General features: G+C 40.7%; 1 protein-coding gene across 4 annotated transcripts in view; it reads left to right on the forward strand.

Annotated features, from left to right (window-relative positions):
- Positions 1-22,986, forward strand: part of GTF3C2 (general transcription factor IIIC subunit 2) — a 317,364-nt gene that overhangs the window by 252,344 nt on the left and 42,034 nt on the right. For all 4 annotated transcript variants that reach the window (XM_030199231.1, XM_030199230.1, XM_030199228.1 and 1 more), the window contains 2 exons: positions 439-600; positions 11,491-11,578. In XM_030199231.1, the coding sequence (XP_030055091.1) occupies positions 439-600; positions 11,491-11,578 (250 nt within the window). The remainder of the gene's footprint in view (positions 1-438; positions 601-11,490; positions 11,579-22,986) is intronic.

The following is a 22,986-nucleotide window of genomic DNA, read 5'->3' on the forward strand; positions in this document are numbered from 1 at the left end:
GCAGCCAAGGGAAGTCCACGATTGGGCTGGCTGGGGAGGCTTAGCCTCCCCAAGCCTCTTATACGGGGCCTATGACTGGAGAGTATTTTATTTCTGGATGTTCTTAGAGTATTTGCAAAAGAGGGTTTAATATTTCAAGTGCTTATATATGGAGGAGTGGCCTAGTGGTTAGGGTGGTGGACTTTGGTCTTGGGGAACTAAGGAACTGAGTTCGATTCCCACTTCAGGCACAGGCAGCTCCTTGTGACTCTGGGCAAGTCACTTAACCCTCCATTGCCCCATGTAAGCCACATTGAGCCTGCCATGAGTGGGAAAGCGCGGGGTACAAATGTATCAAAAATAAAAATAAATCTGAAAGGGAATTATTCTGCAATGTAATAGTGATTTAGCATCTTCATTTGAAGCATAGTGATTTGTTTTTGTGGGGTGTTTTTTCAGCAACTTTCTGATGACAGCTGGGAATGATCGAAAAATCAAGTTCTGGGACTTAAGGCGACCATATGAGCCTATCAACTGCATGAAGCGTTTCCTGAGCACCGAAGTTACTTGGATGTTGCCTTATAGTGGAGTGACTGTAGCACAAGATAACTGCTATGCTTCGTGAGTTGTGTGTTTTGCTGTTGTTCTTACATGTTCTAACTATGGCTTAGAGTATCTGCAAAACCTCCAGAGTGGAGATGTCCTTAAGATCTTTTGTTACGGTGTGCCATAGCTTTTAGTTCTCAACATCAATCTATAAAAATGCCAAAATGCAATTATACAAAAGGGAGGAATGCTGATAGGTAAAGGCCATTGACTATGTTAAGCTAAACACCAAATTTCAAATACAGTCACAGGGTAGCTTTGTACTGTGACCACACACTGTGTTTCTAACTAAAGTTCATGTAAATATCCACATATCAAATATAGCCAAAAAATCAAAAATACTTTAAAGGACTCTTCCTCTGTCCATATACAGTACTGATTAGAAAAAAATGTGCACCTGCATTCTCCCCAGAGACCCGACTCGCCGATTTGCATTGCCACTGCCTCAGGGATTTAGGAACTGTCATGACGCACTGCTTGCCAGGGCACAGTGTAGTCACAGTATAAACACAGTTGCACATGACACTTACATATGGATTGTTGAGGGTTTTAGCAATCTAATCCTGTTTTTGGAGCATTTATTTCTTATAGCTTTTACTCCATCACAGGTAAGTACCTGTCGTTTATCTTGTGCATGCCACCCTGATTTCTTCACTGAATGAGTAGTGAGAGCACGGAAGGAGGTGGTGGAGGCAAAAATGGTGCTGGAATTCAGAAAGAAGTGGGATAAATACAGTGGATCCCTAAGGATAGAACCAAGAATGGAGCACCATCTGTATTCATCATCTCACCATCTCTTTTTTCCTCTTCCTTTTTCTCAACTCTCAACCGTAAACATTTCCTTCCTTCTATTCATCCATCTCCTTTCTATCTGAGTACATCTCGCCTTCATCGCCTTCGTTGCTGTCGTCGTACCTCTCCTACTCTTCTGCGTACTGTCTTACTCTTCCTCCTGCTCTCCGCTGGTTACATTAATCCCAATCCTGGTCCTCCACATCAGCTCTCATCCTATTTGTGCAGGTCACACCGTGATATCTCCAATCTAATTTCTGTTCCTCTCCTTCCCCCTCCTTCCCTGCCTTTCTCTTGCGCTCTGTGGAATGCCCGCTCTGTCTGTAACAAACTTTCCTACATCCATGACCTCTTTATCTCTCGTACTCTCCATCTGCTTGCCCTCACTGAAACTTGGCTTTACCCTGAAGACTCTGCTTCAGTTGCAGCCCTATGCCATGGAGGTTATCTTTTCTCCCATACTCTTCGCCCGGTTGGCCGCGGAGGTGGTGTCAGGCTATTACTTTCACCCTCTTGTAGATTTCAACCTCTTCTTCTACCTCAGTCTCACTGTTTTTCTTCCTTTGAAGTCCACTCCATCCGTCTATTTGCTCCTCTGCCTCTCCGAGTAGCAGTCATTTATCGACCTCCTTTCTCACTGACTTTGATGCTTGGCTTTCCTTCTTTCTTGATCCTTCATCTCCTTCCCTCATTCTTGGGGATTTTAACATTCATGATCCCTCTGACTCTGACTCTTATGCTTCGTAGTTTCTTGCTTTAACATCCTTTTTCAATCTTCAGCTGTGCTCCACTGCCCCCACTCACCAGAATGGCCACTGTCTTGATCTTATCCTCTCCTCAAACTGCTCACTCTCCAGTTTCTGTGCCTCAACTCTTCCCCTCTCGGACCATCATCTGATAACTTTCACACTTAAACACCCTCCTCCCCAGTCCCGTCCAATCTTAACCAATACATTTAGGAATCTTCAGGCTATAGACCCTTCTACTCTGTCCTCCAATGTTTCAAATCTCTTCTCTACCACTATGTTATCCAAGTCAGTCAATGAGGCTGTCTCTTCCTATAATACTATTCTCTCCTCTGCTCTGGATACTCTCGCTCCTCTCATTCCCCGTTCTGTAAAACGTACCAAACCCCAACCTTGGCTGACCTCTAGAATCCGCTACCTACTTTCCTGTGCCTGCTCTGCCGTACGCCTTTGGCTGAAATCCCGTGCCCATGCTGACTTCATACATTTCAAATTCTTGCTGACCTCCTTCCAGTCTGCTCTTTTACTTGCCAAACAGGACTATTACATCCAGTTGACTAATTCTCTTGGCTCAAACCCTCATCGTCTCTTTGCCACACTGAACTCTCTCCTCAAAGTGCCTTCACTTTCCCCCCAGACTCTGGCTGAGTTCTTTCATGATAAGGTTCACAAGATTAAACTTGAATTCGTTGCCGGAGGAAGTGGTGAAGGCGGTTAGCTTGGCAGAGTTTAAAAAGGGGTTAGACGGTTTCCTAAAGGACAAGTCCATAAACCACTACTAATTGGACTTGGGAACAATCCACAATTCCAGGAATAACATGTATAGAATGTTTGTTCGTTTGGGAAGCTTGCCAGGTGCCCTTGGCCTGGATTGGCCGCTGTCGTGGACAGGATGCTGGGCTTGATGGACCCCTGGTGTTTTCCCAGTGTGGCATTACTTATGTACTAATTCATCTTACAGACCTCGCTTTTGGATCAAACCTTGTCATTTGAAAATAAACATATCCTGTGTTTTCAAGACTACTCAGCGGGGGTGGCGGGGAAGCAGCGTGCTTTCTCGCCGCTCTGCTCTAAATTGTTTTCCTTGAAAATCCGTTTTACCTTGATGTATCCAGCCGTGCTGAAGATCACACAGAGGGACAGCCCGCTCGTTTGATTCGATGGCGGAGGCGAAGGTGTATGTGGCCCAACTGGAGGAGAAAATCGCAGCAGAGACCAGAAGAGCAACACCGCTCTAAAATGAGAGTTGGGAATTCCCCCTTTTTTGGGGGGCTCCTTGAAGGGAGAATGTGCATGTAAGGGTCCATCTGGATCCTACAGATGCTTTGGGGAGCTGTCTGGATATTGGACGAAAAAAGGGGCTAAAATGGCCAGCAGTGGAACATTGGTATATATGTTTGTTCCTCCTACAGAGGAAAAGCGTTGTTTTTGGTGTGGAGGTCTTATGGTAGTCTTTGGACTGAGGATCTTGGGTAAGGGCGGCTTGCTAAGAGATATAGGAACTGCAGCAGGTTCTGTCTTGTTTCAGGGTAGGTTAAGGGTGCAAGCCAAGTGAGCCGTGTAAAGTTGTTGTTTTTTTGGTTTTTTTTTTTTGAGAGGCCGGTTAGGGTAACTGTTCGGGTATATGTAGTATTTGTCACTGGGGGGAGCGGATGGGGAGGCATTAAGTCATGATAGTTCCCCTTCTGGGAACGCTCTTTGGGGGGATACAGGGATGGAGGGGCGGGGGGGTGGGATGGAGGGAGGGGAATGATGAAGGGGGTTTTCAGGTTTGCTGTGGGGATGATAATAACCATAGGTGTGGGTAATGGGGGAGCACAGTGTGGATGGAAGCTACTGTGTGGTGGGAGTGTGGGTAGAGGGGTATGGTATGATCTGGGAAGGCACTGGCTGGGACGCCACCCTGGGTGCTGGTATTAGAGATTCATTGATAACAGTATCGTTCAATTGTTTTGTTTATGGTAAAGTTGGTAACTTGGAATGTAGGAGGTATTAACTCACCGGTAAAAAGGGCCAAAATATTGCAGCACTTACAGAGACATAACATTGATATTGCGCTACTACAGGAGACACACCTTAGTCAAGTAGAGCGTGCCAAACTTAAAACGTGGTAGGTGGGTGATTGTGTGTCTGCTGCAGCCCTAGGTAAGAAAGGAGGAGTAGCAGTTTTAATCCGTAGGGGGGTGGCAGCGGCAGTTAGGCCCATTTCCATAGATCCTGGGGGACGATATGTATTGGTGGAATTGGAAATCCAGGGTCAAAAAAATCCTACTTTGTAATAAATAAATCAGTATGACAAGAAGATTTACAACACAGTGATTGGCCATTTACTTAGTTATTCCAGGGCTCCTATGGTGGTGGGAGGGGATTTTAATACAGTTTGGGATCCCCAATTATCTCGCAAGGGGTGAGGTGGGATATGGGGGTGTCTAATAGAGGCCTGCAACGTCTGGGGCGTTAGACTTAGTGGACATCTGGCGTGTACTTCATCCTACAGATAGAGACTATACCCATCTTTCACGAGCGCACTCTACCCAGGCAAGGATTGATTATATCCTTCTTTCAAGGGAGTTGTTTGGTAAAGTTCTCACAGTAGGGATTGGGCCTTATACAATTTCGGATCATGCATGGGTGTGTATGGACTGGGCCTTGGGGTCAAAAGAATTGTAGACACAATTTTTGGAAGTTTCCGGTGGAGCTGTATGGAGACTTGGCTTTCAGAGAAAGAATTGTGAAGTGTTGGCGTGATTGCGGAGTACCCCAAGGATCACCGCTCTCAACAACCCTCTTTAACCTAATGATGACACCTGTAGCCAAATCGCTATCTAATCAAGGATTCAACCCCTACATCTATGCAGACGATGTCACGATCTACATCCCGTTCAAACACGACCTAACCGAAATCGCAAATAAAATCAATCACAGTCTCCAAATAATGAACTCATGGGCGGACGCATTCCAACTAAAGCTAAGCGCAGAAAAAACACAATGTCTCATTCTCTCCTCACAATACAACACGAACAAACCCACCACCATAATCACCCCAGACTTCACCCTTCCTGTCTCAGACAGTCCGAAAATTCTTGGAGTAACAATCGACCGAAACCTCACACTCGAAAGCCATGCGAAAAACACAGTAAAGAATATGTTCCACTTGATGTGGAAACTTAAAAGAATTAAACCTTTCTTCCAAAGGGAAATATTCCGCAGCCTGGTACAATCAACGGTACTAAGCCACCTAGATTACTGTAATGCCATTTATGCCGGATGCAAAGAACAAATCATTAAGAAACTTCAAACTGCCCAAAACACAGCAGCCAGATTCGTATTTGGAAATACAAAAGCGCCAAACCCTTAAGAGAAAAACGACATTGGCTCCCATTAAAAGAACGCATTGCGTTCAGAGTTTGCACCCTGGTTCACAAAATCGTTCACAGAGAAGCCCCGATCTATCTGGCAGACCTCATAGATCTGCCAACCAGGAACACAAAAAAATCAGCACGCACATTCTTGAATCTCCACTACCCCAGTTGTAAAGGACTTAAATATAAAACCATATATGCATCCAGCTTCTCCTACATTAGCACTCAACTCTGGAACGCACTACCGAAGACCATAAAAACAATGAACGACCTAACAAACTTCTGAAAAGTACTGAAAACTGACCTATTCAAGAAGGCATACCATAACGATTGTTCCTAAATACCAGACAACTAGACGTTACACGAACTCGACAAAATCGAACTCTTTATACTCGACGGACTACCTCGTTGCTACCAATATAAGCTACACAATACACACTAACACTTTATCACATGCTGGAAATGTTCTTCTATAGTCGACTATTTAACTTATGTTATGTTATTCTATCAAGCAGGAACTTCTATGTAATACCACCTTGCATTCCACTTTACCATGTATGTGCCTTAATGCAATATCATTTGTAATTTCTTCATCCAATAATGGCGATCGCCATTACGGCATAATGTAAGCCACATTAAGCCTGCAAATTGGTGGGAAAATGTGGGGTACAAATGCTACAAATAAATAAATTATGCGACTTTGAATAGTGTACACGTAGGTGATCCGATTTTGTTTTTATTTATTTGTTACACTTGTATCCCACATTTTCCCACCTATTTGTAGGCTCAGTGTGGCTTACACAGTACCGGAGAGGGCGTTTGCAGACTCCGGTGTGAACAAATACTGTTGTGGGTAAGATAAAGTTCATGTGGCACAGCCACATTAGGGCATCGTATAACGGAAGAGTTGTGGTATGTCCATTACGTAGTTTTGTTGTGTTGCAGATATCAGGCATTTATATTGGATCGGCCGGGTATGCCTTTTTAAACTGGTTAGTTTTTAGTGTTTTCTGGAAGTTTAGGTGATCGTACGTAGTTTTCAAGACTTTTGGTAATGTGTTCCACAGTTGTGTGCTAATGTAGGAAAAACTGGATGCGTAGGTTGATTTGTATTTGAGTCCTTTGCAGCTTGGGTAGTGCAAATTTAGGTATGTTCGTGCTGATTTGGATGTGTTTCTAGTTGGTCGGTCGATCAAGTCTGTCATGTATCCCGGAGCTTCACCATAGATAATTTTGTGAACCAGAGTGCAGATTTTGAAAGCAATGCATTCTTTGATTGGGAGCCAGTGTAGTTTTTCGCAGAGGGGTTTTGCGGTTTCAAATCACGTTTTTCCAACGATAAGCCTAGCTGCCATGTTTTGAGCGGTCTGAAGTTTCTTTAAGGTTTGTTGTTTACATCCCGCATAGATCCCATTGCAGTAGTCTACATGGCTTAGTACCATTGATTGTACCAGGTTGCGAATTGCTTCTCGTGTTTGAGCTTCCACATTGAGTGGAACATTTTCTTTGTTGTGGATGTCACTTGGCTCTCTAGTGTTACTACTACTACTACTAATCATTTCTATAGCGCTACCGGACGTACGCAGTGCTTCACACTTGAACATGGAGAGACAGTCCCTGCTCAATAGAGCTTACAATCTAATTATGACAGACAGACAGACAGGACAAGTAAGGGATAAGGGTTAGGACAGACAGGACATATCAGGGATAGGGGACAGTTGAAGGTTTAGGAGTTAAAAGCAGCATGTTAAATAGCGGTCCATAGTAACGCAGAGGATTTTCAGGCTGTCAGAGATAGGGAGGGTGTAATCTGGGGTGTTGATGATTGTGGAGTTGTCCGCGCTGTGTTGGAATGAGAGGATGAGACAGTGTGTTTTTTCTTTGTTGAGTTTTAGTTGAAATGCATTAGCCCAAGAGTCCATGATGTACAAGCTGTTCTTGATTTCGTTGGTGATTTCTGTCAGGTTAGATTTGTAACATATGTATATTGTGACATTGTCTGCATAGATGAAAGGGTCTCATCCCATGGCTTTTCCTACCATCTCTATGCTGATGACTCCCAAATCTACCTTTCTACCCCTGATATCTCACCTTCCATCCAAACCAAAGTTTCAGCGTGCTTGTCTGACATTGCTGTCTGGATGTCTCAACGCCACCTGAAATTAAATATGACCAAAACCGAGCTTCTCATTTTCCCCCCCAAACCCACCTCCCCGCTCCCCCCGTTTTCTATTTCTGTTGATGGCTCTCTCATTCTCCCTGTCTCCTCAGCTCGAAACCTTGGGGTCATCTTGGACTCTTCTCTCTCCTTCTCTGCTCATATCCAGCAGATTGCCAAGACCTGTCGTTTCTTTCTTTACAACATCCGTAAAATCCGCCCTTTTCTTTCCGAGCACTCTACCAAAACCCTCATCCACACCCTTGTCACCTCTCGTTTAGACTACTGCAATCTGCTTCTTGCTGGCCTCCCACTTAGTCACCTCTCTCCTCTCCAGTCAGTTCAAAACTCTGCTGCCCGTCTCGTCTTCCGCCAGGGTCGCTTTACTCATACTACCCCTCTCCTCAAGACCCTTCACTGGCTCCTTATCCGTTTTCACATCCTGTTCAAACTTCTTCTACTAACCTATAAATGTACTCACTCTGCTGCGCCCCAGTATCTCTCCACACTCGTCCTTCCCTACACCCTTTCCCGTGCACTCCGCTCCATGGATAAATCCTTCTTATCTGTTCCCTTCTCCACTACTGCCAACTCCAGACTTCGCGCCTTCTGTCTCGCTGCAACCTACGCCTGGAATAAACTTCCTGAGCCCCATCCTTGGCCACCTTTAAATCTAGACTGAAAGCCCACCTCTTTAACATTGCTTTTGACTCGTAACCACTTGTAACCACTCGCCTCCACCTACCCTCCTCTCTTCCTTCCCGTTCACATTAATTGATTTGATTTGCTTACTTTATTTATTTTTTGTCTATTAGATTGTAAGCTCTTTGAGCAGGGACTGTCTTTCTTCTATGTTTGTGCAGCGCTGCGTACGCCTTGTAGCGCTATAGTAATGCTAAATAGTAGTAATAGTAGTAGTAGTAGTAGTTAAAACCTTGGTTGGATAAGGACTTGGCTAGTGGGGTCATCATTAGGTTGAAGAGGATCGGTGATAGCAATGATCGTTATGGTACTCCACAGTCTGCTTTCCACAGTGATTATATGTTTGAGTTTGATTTTACTTGATATGTTCTTGTGGTTAGGAAACCCTTGATCCAGCTAAGTATGTTTCCACCGATCCCGAACTTATCTAGTAATCTTATTAATATATTATGGTTTACCATGTCAAATGCACTAGACATGTCGAATTGGAGGCGGAAGATGTTTTTGCCTATTGCTATTTCCTGCTTGAATTTGGCTAGGAGGGTGAGTAGTACTGTTTCTGTGCTGTGGAGGGGGCGAAAACCTGATTGTGATTCGTATAATATTGAGAATTTGTTTATATAATCTGTAAGTTGTTTGGCTACCATGCTTTCCATCAGTTTGACTATCAATGGGATGGATGCTATTAGTGATTTCATTTGTTTTTTTCTTGGTGTCTTTTGGTATCGGAGTGAGTAGGATATTGCCATTTTCCTTAGGGAAGAGACCTTGCTGAAGCATGTAGTTTTAGGTGGGATGTGAGGTCTGCTGTGAAACGGTCAGGGGCGGATTTCATTAGGTAATTGGGACAGGTATCTAGTTTTCATTGATTGTTGGAGAACCTGCTGATCGCTTGTGTAATTGTATCGACGGTAAGGAGGGTGAAGTTTAACCAGGTTCGGTCAGCCGGGTATTCTCCAGTGGTTGGGTCCAACTCATTAAGGAAGTTTTCGATGTCAGTGTTGTCATGAGGTAGCGTGTTGTGTAGGTTTACAATTTTTTCATTGAAATACTTAGCAAGTTCATCTGCAGATGGGATGTCTGTATTCGTTGTAGTGACCAAGTTGGTGTCTAGGAGTTTGTTCACGAGTTTGTATAATTTCTTCATGTCTTTGTAATCTGTCCCTATTTTAGTTTTATAGTATGATCTATCTGTCTTATTGTGTATTTGTATTTTCTTTGTGATTGTTTCCATGTGTTGAGTGTGTGTTCGTCTTTTTTTTTTTCCATGCTCGTTCGAATTTCCTGGATTGTGTTTTTAGCTTTTTTAGTTCATCGTTGAACCATGGTATCAATTTATGCTTTCGTAAGGGTACTATTTCATCTAGTATGCATTTGCATCTTTTATCCCATTCCATCAGGAAGTATATGGAGTCTGTTTGTGCAGTCCATTCATTGTTCTATATCAGTTGCCAGAATGTTTTCGTGTCTGCTTGACCTCTTGTGCTGTAGGATGTGTGTTCTTGTATTTGGTGTAATCCCTTCTTCCGCCAGTGTAGGGATAAGTTTAGTTTGTAGTGATCAGTCCAGGGTGTTTCAGTCCAGTTAATACCGGTTATTATTAAGTTCTGGTCTGTTGAAAGTTTGTGTGAGATGAGATCAAGTGTGTGCCCTTTGACGTGGGTTGCTTGCATTTGTGGCCATTTGCGATCCCATAAGTGGAGGAATTCCTTACATTCCCGTGTGTTGATTGAGTTTGGGTCTTCTAAATGAAGGTTGATGTCTCCTAGTACTAGTACATTGGAGTTGGTTACACATGTGTTTGAGATGAAGTCCATGAAGCTAATTTGGCATTTGTTCCAGTTACCTGGAGGTCTGTAAAACAAGACAGAATTCAAATGATCGCGTAGGGTTTTGTTGTGGATTCTGATTGCTGATGACACAAAGTTATTCAAAGTCGTTAACTCGTGACAGGATTGTGAAAAATTACAGAAGGACCTTACGAGACTGGGCGGCTAAATGGCAGATGATGTTTAATATGAGCAAGTGCAAGGTGATGCATGTGGGGAAAAAATAACCCGAATTATAGGTACGTCATGCAAGGTTCCACATTAGGAGTTACGGAACAAGAAAGGGATCTGGGTGTCGTCATTGATAATACACTGAAACCTGCTCATTGTGCTGCTGCGGCTCTGAAAGCAAATAGAATGTTGGGTATTATTAGGAAAGGTATGGAAAACAGGTGTGAGGATGTTATAATGCCGTTATATCGCTCCATGGTGCGACTGCACCTTGAGTATTGTGTTCAATTCTGGTCGCCGCATCTCAAGAAAGATATAGTGGAATTGGAAAAAGTGCAGCAAAGGGCGACGAAAATGATAGCGGGGATGGGACAACTTCCCTATGAAGAAAGACTAAGGAGGCTAGGGCTTTTCAGCTTGGAGAAGAGACGGCTGAGAGGAGACAAGATATAGGTATATAAAATAATTTGTACAGCGCTGCGTAACCCTAGTAGCGCTCTAGAAATGTTAAGTAGTAGTAGTAGAATAGGTGGATGTGAAGCGTCTGTTCACGCTTTCCAAAAATATTAGGAATAGGGGGCATGCGATGAAACTACAGTGTAGTACATTTAAAACAAATAGGAGAAAATATTTCTTCACGCAACATGTAATTAAACTCTGGAAATCTTTGCCGGAGAACGTGGTGAAGGCGGTTAACTTGGCAGAGTTTAAAAATGGGTTAGACGGTTTCTTAAAGGACAAGTCCATAAATCGCTACTAAATGGACTTGGGAAAAATCCACAATTCCAGGAATAACATGTATAGAATGTTTGTACGTTTGGGAAGCTTGCCAGGTGCCCTTGTTTTCTATTCCCCTTGATACTTGTTCTCAGCTTTCTGTTTTCTTAGATCTGTCATATTTCCATAATGTAATGGCCTAGTAAATAGTGAATGTACGTTTCTGTAGATTTTTACTGGGATCAGAGACATCAAGTGTCACTGAGCAATAATTGAGAAGAAAGTAGTCTGTCTGTTTGCAGAGGGAGCATCACAGAAGCCTCAATTTAATTTAAATCATATTTAAAGTATGCATGCAAGGACTATAGTAAGAGAATATTTAAGCAGAAACATCTTTACATCTAATTATTCTCTATAAATTGTTTTAGTTACGGAGTTTGTGGAGTTCACTACCTGGATGCTGGCTATCTGGGATTCAAGGCCTTTTTTATTGCCCCAAGGAAAGGAACTGTATGGGTAAGGCATTGTTTTGTTTTGTTTTGTTTTTTATTTTTTATTTTTTTGGGGGGGGTAAATGGGAGGGGGGAATGATGTTAAAATTGTACAGCCATTTAAAATGGCAAACAATGTATTTTTTTTGAGTGGGGGGTTAATTTATCAATAATTCAAAAATTAAGCAAAGAAAAGCACTTCTACAGAAAAGTATGATATAACAATAAACATATTTCAATATTAAGTAAGACAAAAGAAAAAAAGAAAATCGTCTGTCAATCATATTCAAGTCCATACATTGAGATTCAATGAGATGGGGAAACGATGTAAAAATTGTACAACAATGTTTTAGGCACACAAACAGGCTTTGACATGTAGGTAAGCTTATGCATAAAGTAGATGCCAATTACACACACAAATGTTTTGAATAATAGCCAGAATTCTCCCTAAGCTCTATTGTGCAAATATCTTTTTAATTTGCATAACATGTGCAGAGGTGGAGCAAGGAGAGGACTTACAGAATGCTATAACTTAGTTCCTGTCTGTGACAATTAGGCAGTAACACTGACACCAGCTCGAAAGCTGTGTAAGTGCTCTCGGCTAACTTTTAGATGCATATGTACCGTTAGGCTTATATTGTACAAAAGAAAAGTAGATGTTGCATTCCTCAATAGAATAAGCTCCTTCTAAGTGCTATGTTCTAGAAATGTCCTATATAAGTACTGCCATACTGGGACAGACCAAAGATCCATCAAGCCCAGCATCCTGTTTCCAACAATGGCCAATCCAGGTCAGAAGTACCTGGCAAGATCCCCAAAAAGTACAGTACATTTTATGCTGCTTATCCTAGAAATATGTAGTGGATTTTCCCTAAGCCCATTTTAATCATGGTCTATGGACTTTTCCTGTAGGAAGCCGTCCAAACTTTTTTGAAACCCCACTTAGCTAACTGCTTTTACTACATTCTCTGGCAACGAATACCAGAATTTAATTAAATGTTGAGTGAAGAAAGATTTTCTCCGATTCGTTTTAAATTTACTACTTTCTAGCTTCATTTACATACCCCCTAGTCCTACTATTTTTGGAAAGAGTAAACAATTGATTCATGTCAACCCGTTCACTCATTATTTTATAGACTTCGATCATATCTCCCCTCAGCCGTCTGTTCTCCAAGCCAAAGAGCCCTAGCCACGTTGGCCTTTCCTCATAAGGAAGTCGTCTCATCCCCTTTATCATTTTTATCGCCCTTCTCTGTACCTTTTCTAATTCCACTATATCTTTTTTAGATGCAGCAACCAGAATTGAACACAATATTTGAGATGCGGTCGCACCATGTAGCGATACAAAGGCATTATAACGTCCTCATTTTTGTTTTTCATTCCTTTCCTGATAATACCTAACATTCTATTTGCTTTCTTAGCTGCCACCGCACACTGAGCAGAGGGTTTCAATGCATCATTAATGATGGCTTCTAGATCCCTTTCTTAGTCAGTGACCCCTAATGTGGAACCTTGTATTATGTAGCTATAATTCGAGTTCGTCCTTCCCACATGCATCACTTTGCACTTGCTCAAATTAAACATCATCTGCCATTTGGATGCCCAATCTCATAAAATCCTCTTGTAATTTTTCACAATTCTCTTGCAATTTAACAACTTTGAATAACTTTGTGTCGTCAGCAAATTTAATTTCCTCACTAATTATTCCCATTTCTAGATTATTTATAAATATGTTAAAAAGCAGCAGTCCCAGCACAGACCCCTAGGGAACCGAACTATCTACCCTTCTCCATTGAGAATTCTGACCATTTACTACCCTTTGTTTTTTTTGTCTTTTAACCAATTTTTAATCCACAAAACAGTACCTCCTATCCCATGGCTCTCCAGTTCCCTCTGGAGTCTTTCCTGAGGTACTTTGTCAAATGACTTTTGAACATCTAAATACACAATATCAACTGGTTCACCTTTATCCACATGTGTGTTCACCCCTTCAAAGAAATGTAATAGATTTGTGAGGCAAAATATCCCTTCACTAAATCTATGTTGGCTTTGTCTCATTAATCCATGCTTTTGAATATGGTCTGTAATTTTGTTCTTTATAGTAGTCTCTACCATTTTGCCTGGCACTGATGTCAGGCTCACCTGTCTATAATTTCTCAGCTCACCTCTGGAACCTTTTTAAAAAATCGACATCCTCCAATCTTCTGGTACCATGGGATGAATGCCATCCAGTCTAGGCGATTTGGTACTCTTCAAATTGTCAAATTGTGCGATTACATCCTCCAGGTTTATAGATATTTCATTCAGTTTCTCTGACTCGTCGACTTTGAATACCATTTCTGGCACCGGTATCTCTCCCAAATCTTCCTCGGTGAAGACCGAAGCAAAGAATTCATTTAATCTCTTTGCTATGGCTTTGATTTCCCTGAGTGCCCCTTTTACCCCTCGATCATCTAGCAGTCCAACTGATTCTTTTGGCGGCTTCTTGCTTCTAATATACCTAAAAAGGTTTTTACTATGTGTGTTGCCTCCAACACAGTCCTCTTTTCAAAATCTTTCCTTGCCTTCTCTCTCAGCTCTTTGCATTTGACTTGCCATTCCTTATACTGTTTCTTATTATTTTCTGAAGGATTTTCTTTTAGCTCTGATAGTTTCCTTCACCTCACTGCTGTCGTTTGGCATTCTTTCCTCCTTCTTTTTTTTTTTTTAATCATTTATTTAATTGCTTTTTTACAATTTTACATGATACACATGCATGGAAATACAATGAAAAATTTGAGAATAACTCTCAAAGAAACAAATAACAATGCTTTTTCACAGTCAAGTTTTCATTTCCTTAGACCACAATCTAAATCAAAGGGGGAGACGTGTGGAAGATAAGGCGATCATAATGAAAAATTATAAAGTAAGATTAGTAAATGGCCTGGTCTGTAATATCCCATTATATACATTTAGTAATCAGTTGTCTTACTCTTACTCTTTTGGCTTATTGGATATTTTTTTTCATTTCAAGAAATTTTTTAGGTGTTCTGGTTCAAAGAATACATATTTATTTCCCATCTATTTAACTAAATATTTGCAAGGATAAACTAATAGAAATGTAGCTCCCATTGCCCTGGTCTCTTCTGTTAAAGTCAAAAATTGTTTCCTCCTGTCTTGTGTTGATTTAATGACATCCGGAAAAATCCAGATTCTTTGTCCACAATATGGTTTTAAGGAGTTTTTAAAGTACATTTTAATTATAGAATTCAGATCTTGCTCAAAAACTAGTGATACTATTAAAGCTCGACATTGAGCCACTTCTGAGATTGATTCTTCTAACAAAGCTCAGATATCTTGGATCTCTTGAACATTTTGTTGTAATACCAATGGTTATTTTGAAGATAATGATTCTCCAACCTTAACACCAGCTTCTGATTGTTTAGGCAATGATAGATAGTAGATCTTGTTATATGGGGGAATAGCTACTTCTTGTAGGTATTTTTTTAAAGAGATCCGATGGACTCATTCCTTAAACAACCTTCCTCCTTTTCTAATACATGAAATATAACTGGCCTGGCTTCCCGGATAGTATTTTTGAATAGCATCCACGCCTAATGTAAATTTCTGACCTTCGCAACTGCTCTTCTTTTTTTCAATGTTCTTCTCATTTTGTCATTGCTCTCCTTTTTGAAAATTAAATGCTAACATATTGGATTTCCTGTGTGTACGTACTCCAGATATCAAATCTGATCATATTATGTTTGCTTTTATCAAGCGGCCCCAGCACCATTACCTCCTGCACCAAATAATGTGCTCCACTAAGGACTAGGGTTAGAATTTTTCCTTCCCTTGTTGGATCCTGTACGAACAGCTCCATAAAGCAGTCCTTGATTTCGTCAAGAAATTTTACCTCCCTAGCGTGCCCTGATGTTACATTTACCCAGTCAATATTGGGGTAATTGAAATCACCCATTATTATTGTGTTGCCCAGTTTGTTAGCCTCCATAATTTCTGATAACATTTCTACATCCCTCTGTTCATCCTGGCCAGGTTGACGGTAGTACATTCCTATCACTGTCCTTTTCCCCTTTACACATGGAATTTCAATCCATAGAGATTCTAAGATGTGTTTTGTTCCCTGCAGAATTTTCAGTCTATTTGATTCAAGGCTCTCCTTAACATACAAAGCTATCCCTCCACCGATTCGATCCACTCTATCACTACAATATAATTTGTACCCTTTCAGGAAAACACACTCCATTCAACTTTACTATTCAGGCCTGATGTAAATATTTGACCTTTGCAGCTGCTCCTCTAAGTTATTCTCATTTTATCAAAGTCTCATTTTTGAAAGTTAAACGCTAATGTATTGGATTTTCTGTGTGTACTTACTCCAAAGCTGATATCAAATGGCCCCAGCACCGTTATCTCCTGCACCAGATCATGCACTCCAGTAAGGACTAGGTCTAGAATGTTTCCTTCTCTTATTGGCTCCTATACCAGCTTCTCCAGAAAGTAGTCCTATCACTGTCCTTTTCCCCTTTACACGTGGAATTTCAGTCCATAGGATTTCCAAGATGTGTTTTGTTTCTTGAAGAATTTTCAATCTATTTGTTTCAAGGCTCTCCTTAATATACAATGCTACCCCTCCACCAATTCGATCCACCCTATCACTGCAATATAATTTGTACCCTGGTATGACAGTGTCCCACTGGTTATCCTCCTTCCACCAGGTCTCAGAGATTCCTATTATATTTCATTTTTCATTTAGTGCAATATATTCTAACTCTCCCATCTTATTTCTTAGGCTTCTGGTGTTTGCATATAGACATTTCAAACTATGTTTGGTGTTCCTGTTTACATCTTGCTCAGTAGTTTGTAGGGTGAAAATAAGTAATTAGGGCAATAATTATTCCCTGATAATACTTATTACAAGGTTCCCGCTCAGTCTAGGGGAAAATTATATAGGAACCCTGTTGCTGGCACCCTGCCAGTGTTTTGTTCCCCGCCAAAGAACCAAAGCCACGTCACAGATGATAATATTATAATTTATTGTAGGTAGAAAAATAGGAACACTCTGCAATAGCTTATATACAATATAATATCTCTTACTGATATGCACACTAACAAAATATATTGGCTAACTACACTCTGATTATTCTGAGACTACGTACAGTAATGATTAGAACAGTACAAATGACATCCTAATGATCCTTATGAAAACTTATCACATCTTATGCAAAATACACATTAGCAGCTGTCCCTGACCAAGAGCTGACATAAACCAGTCGTACTTAGATAAAACCACTGCCTAACCACAGACCAGGAAATATATCACTGTGATCTTACCACGCTGTCCTGATGACGGCTTCGGATAAGACCAGAGCAGAATCTCCCCAGACGCTATCTCAGCTGTCTGTGTCTTAGATATAGTGCAGGTCTTACTCAGCAACCAAGCAGGTTTCCGTCGCTCCGTTGGTATTCAGAGCCAATATCTCTGCCACAGGTATTTGCACCAGTTATGTAGGTCACAAGGTTGGTATCATACAGTCTCTAGCTCACCCCGAGCCTTGCTGGATTTCTCAGTTCCTTCACAGGTACTCCTCCTCCGAGGGTCTCCAACTAACCTTTCTCCCACTCTTCCCGCGTTCTTCCAGACCTCTCGCTCGGCTGCTAGCCTTGACCAATCCTTCTCGTACAGTCCAGTGCATGGGTAAGAAGAGTTCTTTGTTTTGTGACCATAGAGATAGTAACTTCTGGTGCCATGGCTCTGCCTCCCTTCTCAGCTTCTCAGAGATAGAAGGGGGATGGTTGGAACACAGAATGTCCTTGGCTTCAGCAAGCCTGTCAGTGATTTTCCACAAGCTGAAGCTGGATCTTGCTGACACAGAGATGAGCAGGTCAGAGGGTTGCAGCAGCCATCTTATTGTACCAAGATGTCATAGACTTGTATAGGCCAAGACCAGCTCAGGCTAGATCACAGGGAAATACCCCTACAAGTTGACAGTGTTAATTTGCAATCTTTTGTCTGATTTTTATTTAAGGACACCTTATTTACTATGGTCTGTTCTGCAAGGCTTTTAGATTTCAGATAGAACTTGCAAGTAGCCATACTAGGTCAGACCAATGGTCTATTTAGGCCGGTATTCAGCTTTCCAAACAGTGGCCAAGCCAGGTCACAAGTACCTGGAAGAAACTCTATTAGCAGCAACATTCAGTGCTTCTCTGTGTCTGTCTCAATAACAGTCTATGGACTTTTCCTCCAGGAATTTGTCTAAACCTTTTTTATCCTCATGTATTTCCATGTAGCTTCATTGAGTGTTCCCTAGTGTTTGTAATTTTTAAAAGAGTGTAAAATCGATTTATTTCTACTCGTTCTACACTCAGGATTTTGTAGACCTCAATCATATCTCCCCTTATCCATCTGTTTTCCAACCTGAAAAGCCCCAACCTCCTTAGCCTTTCCTCATATGAGAAGAGTTCCATCCCCTTTATCATTTTGGTCATTCTTCTTTGAACCTTTTCTAATTCTGCTGTATCTATTTTAAGATATGGCAACCAGAACTGAAAGCAATACTGAAGGTGAGTTCACACCATGGAGTGATACAGAGGCATTAAAGTATGTTCATGCTTATTTACCATCCCTGTCCTAATAATTCCTAGCATCCTGTTTGCTGTTTTGGCCTCCGCTGCCACACACTGAGCAGAGAATTTCAGCATATTATCTACAATGACATCTAGATCTTTTTCTTGGATGCTGACCCCCCAAGGTGCACCCTAGCCTTAGGTAACTATGATTTGGATGATTCTTTCCAATGTGCATCACTTTGCATTTGTCCACATTAAGTTTCATCTGCCATTTGGATGCCCAGTCTTTCAATTTCCAAAGATCTTCCTGCAATTTTTCACTGTCTACATGTTTATACTCTAATTGGGTGCCTGTGTTGATAGAAGATAAAGTTATTTGTTCAAGGTAATAAGATATACCACAGGGGCAGTTTGAGCTCACTAGGGACAGAGAAAGTACCTGCATGTAATGTGTGCGGCGCGGCGTACATCTAGTAGCTGTATATTTATTTATTTGTTACATTTATATCCCACATTTTCCCACCTATTTGTAGGCTCAGTGTGGCTTACATAGCACAGGAGAGGCATTACAGTCTCCGGTGTAAACAAATACAAAGTGATGATGTGGTAAGATAAAGTTCATGTGGCACAGCCACACTAGGGAATTGTACAACGGAAGAGTTGTGTTATGTCCATTAAGTTCTTTAGTTTTGTTGTGTTGCAGAGATCAGGCATTTATGTGGGATTGGTAGGATATGCCTTTTTAAACAGGTTAGTTTTTAGTGTTTTCCGGAAGTTTAGGTGGTCGTTCGTAGTTTTCAAGGTTTTTGGTAATGCGTTCCACAGTTGTGTGCTTATGTAGGAAGAACTGGACGTGTATGTTGATTTGTATTTGAGTCTTTTGCAGCTTGGGTACTGCAGATTTAGGTACATTCGTGTTGATTCAGATGTGTTTCTAGTTGGTAGGTTGATCAAGTCTGTCATGTATCCCGGAGCTTCACCGTAGATAATATATAGAAATGTATAGACTGTATAGAAATGATCATTAGTAGTAGTAGTGTTCTAATTTATTTATTTGTTGCATTTGTATTGAAGAGAAGACTAGACGAATTTCATATTTAATATAACAGTTTATTTACAATTCTACTGATTACCCTTAATTGGGATAGTCAGGAAGCATTTCTGTACTCAAATCATATCTACACAAGCAATATACAGCAAAGATATTAGCATGCTTAAAGCTAAGGAGTCAGAATGAATGCTTAAAAACAAAGCAATGTACAGCAGAGAGAGAAATCAGAGTGCTTAAAGCAATGCTATAGACAGACAAAGAGAAATTCAAAATGCTTACTTATTTCTTTGTTCCCTCTAGTTTTATACCGGGCCTCTGACTAATTCTCTCATACAACATTCCTGTGCAAGTCTCTGAATACCACAAACTGTTAATCATGTGCAGAACATCTGCTTTCTATTACCCCCCTATTTAGCCCACAGACTTTCTGGAGCCTGCCTTTGGCTGATGGATGTGGGCCCCATCATGTCCCAGGAGATTTAGTGTTGAACCAGCTAGCTCTGCTGTTCTTTGAAGCATTCCACTTCAATTTTTAATACTTTTATTCAACATTTTTATGCTTTTGTTCAACAAATCCTCCCTTTTGAGGACTAATTGTTTCAGGCCTCAAACATCTGTTTCAGCTCCAGTCTGTTGTTTCCTTACCTCCCTTCTAAATCTCCTCCCCCCTTGTTTGTGGCATTCAGTTTCTGCACGCTTTTTCAATATTTTTGGCTGACATATTAAAGTTCTATTCATTCTTTTTCAGTTATCATTTTAAAAGCATCCTGGCACATTTTTGCAAACATGCTAATACATGTTATACAACATTAAACAGATTCAATTGTACTAGGGTACATATTTCTTGAGGTATATAATTTATAGGACAGTGAGCTTCATCAAAGGGAAGTACACTGTCATTCATTCTTACTTTTCATTAGCTGATGTGGCATTAAAAATTACACAAATTAAAAGCATAACATTCATTAACAGTTGTTACAACATTCTGCGTGTAAGTGCACTTTATCGGGGGAATGTGTTCAGTTGTCATACTATTAATCAGACACCAACATGATGTCTGTGGGTACTTGTCCATAAGCAAGGCTTGCTTATAAATAGTCTCATTTGTCCAATGAAGGTTTTCATCATCTCTTACACAGGTATTATTGGGATCACAGTCATGGTTTTATCATTGTAGTCCCATATATCATAGTTGGCAAGGACAAGGATATGGGCACATATGATACAATCAGTCAAATTCAACATCTTGGCCACTGTAACAAGTCTATTATCATATGTGTTCATTGTCCATTAACAAACAACAACATCCCAATACCATCATGTTTCGGGACATGTTTGTTTATTCTTTGTCCATTTCAATATTATTAGTTCGTCGAATATCTGATAAGTGTATCCAAGAAGTATGACCTTCCAGACGGGCAGAGGTCTGAGTAAGGGCCGTGATAGCAAAAGGCCCTACATACACAGGATCCTTCCATGTTTTATGTGTAAAGTTCTTTCGCAGTACTAGGTCACCTACTTTAAAAGCACAAACATCATTATTCCCTACCTGATGTGATACATTTGTACGAATCATGTCACTGGTCAAATTTAGCATTGGTTGTAATTTTTGCCAGTACTGAGTTGTATTATCAGTACTTGCTGTCTGCATCGGGAAGAAATGACGTCCTGTCTGAATTTGGAATGGGGTCAATTTAGTACGCCCATTAGGTTGGGCCCTTATAACCATCAAAGCTAATGGTAACAAATCAAGCCAGGTATATAATTTTCCCACCATTTCTTTATTGAGAGATTTTAGTAAGACTCTCAATTTTGTTTTTAAAATGCCATTGTAGCGTTCCACCAAACCATTGGAGGTGGGGCGATACACTGATACCTTTCTGTGTGTTAAACCCATAATCGTTGCCATTTCTTTCAAAACACTGTTATTAAAATGTGTCCCGTTATCAGAAATTATTCTAGATGGACACCCATGTCTTGGCATAATATGAGTTACCAGGCATTGTACCACTTCATGTGCTGTCTCCCTTTTACATGGAAATGCTTCTACCCACCTTGAAAAGCATCCACCCAAACTAACAAATACCTTTTTCCCTGCACTGGAATAATCATATCAGTGAAGTCAATATACCATTCTTTTGCTGGGCCTTCTGGTATTGGAAGTGTCCCAGGTGATATTTTAGGACCTCGTTTAGGTATGTTAATATTACATACCATGCAATTCTGCACAACCTGTTGAATCAAGTTATCAATTTTTAAAGTCCAAAATCTTTGCTCAAACTGTTGTTTCATTGTATCTTTATTCCAATGCATGGTTGCATGCCACTCAGCCAATACCTTAATCGCCTGGCTCATTGGCATGCAAGGTAATCCTTCTTCCTCATTAAACCATTCACTTCCCAACTTCATACATCCTCTCTTCAACCATTTTTCACTTTCCTGTCCCTCTGGCTGCCACATTTCAATCTTATCTACATTCGTAAGTGGCCCTTCCTGTGTCTGTCTAGTATTATACAAAATCTTTTCACTTTGCTTAACCACCTCCGTTGCTGCTGCATCAGCCATTGCATTACCTAGTGCCTCAAAAGTTGGCTTTTCAGTGTGGGCCGGGGTCCACACAACTGCAGTTTTTCTACCTTCACGTTCCCTTCTTGCCAAAATTTCAAACAGCAATTTCCAATATGTGTAATGTTGTAAATTTTTACCTGCACTGGTTATCATCCCCCTACGCTGCCATTTTAATATATGATACTGTAGTGAACTTGCAATGTAACCACTATCAGTATATATAGTGACATTTTGAGTCATATCAGTGTGTTGTAAGGCCGTAATAACGGCTAAAAGTTCAGCATGCTGTGCAGTATGATCAGGAGGGGTTTTATATTGTACTTGCATTATCTTTCTTAGATTCTCATCTACCTGCACGCAGGCAAAGCCTGCAACAGTCCTTTCACAAGCTCCATCTGTAAACCATATTAATCCATCAGATAAGGGTTCAAAAGTAAGACAGTGAAATGTAGGAATTTCTATAGTATCAATCTCACCCTCCAAATTGACAGGAAAAAGCAGATCTATTTTATTTCTCTGTTCTTTAGTTAATGGTATTATTCTTATATCTTGTCCTAAAAGTACTGCTTGATATTTTCCAAATCTAGTGGCTGTCAATGCCGTCTGGCTAGGGCTCAACAGCGTTTTAATCGTGTGGTTGGTATGTATTACAATAGGAACAAAAGGCATTTGTGCTCTCCATTTACCTACTGCAGCCACTATAGCTGTCAGTAACTTTGGTACCTCTTTCATTCCCTTTTCCACATGATTAAAAGAGCCTGACAAAAAAGCTACTGGTGCATTTACTTCATTATTTTGATTAATCATAGCTGCCCAACTGTTTCCCATGTCTTTTACCCATAGATGCACAGGTGATTGGATATCTATTACTGCTAACGGTCCTGGGGATAATAAATCCCTCACAATCTTAGCCAATACCATCTTATCCTGTTCTTCCAATACAATTAGTGTATTCTTTGGTGTGGCTGCGGGCAGTTTCAAATGTTTATAAAGTCTCATTACTTTTTGTGTATAATTTGGTATCCATTGTCTGCAGTAATTTAACATTCCCAAAACAGCACGTAACTGGGTAACTGTTTGCGGTACCGGAGTCTCATTTAAAATAGATATAACTTCCGGTATAATGACCTTATGTTCTGCTGAAACATTTTGTCCTAAAAAGGTGACAGTAGACTGAGCTACAATACATTTCTCCTTGTTACATTTATATCCTAGCTCTCCTAATAACAAAAATAATTTTCTAG

This window comes from Microcaecilia unicolor, chromosome 3 (genome assembly GCF_901765095.1).
Source record: "Microcaecilia unicolor chromosome 3, aMicUni1.1, whole genome shotgun sequence".
In the NCBI taxonomy this organism is placed as follows: Eukaryota; Metazoa; Chordata; class Amphibia; order Gymnophiona; family Siphonopidae; genus Microcaecilia; species Microcaecilia unicolor.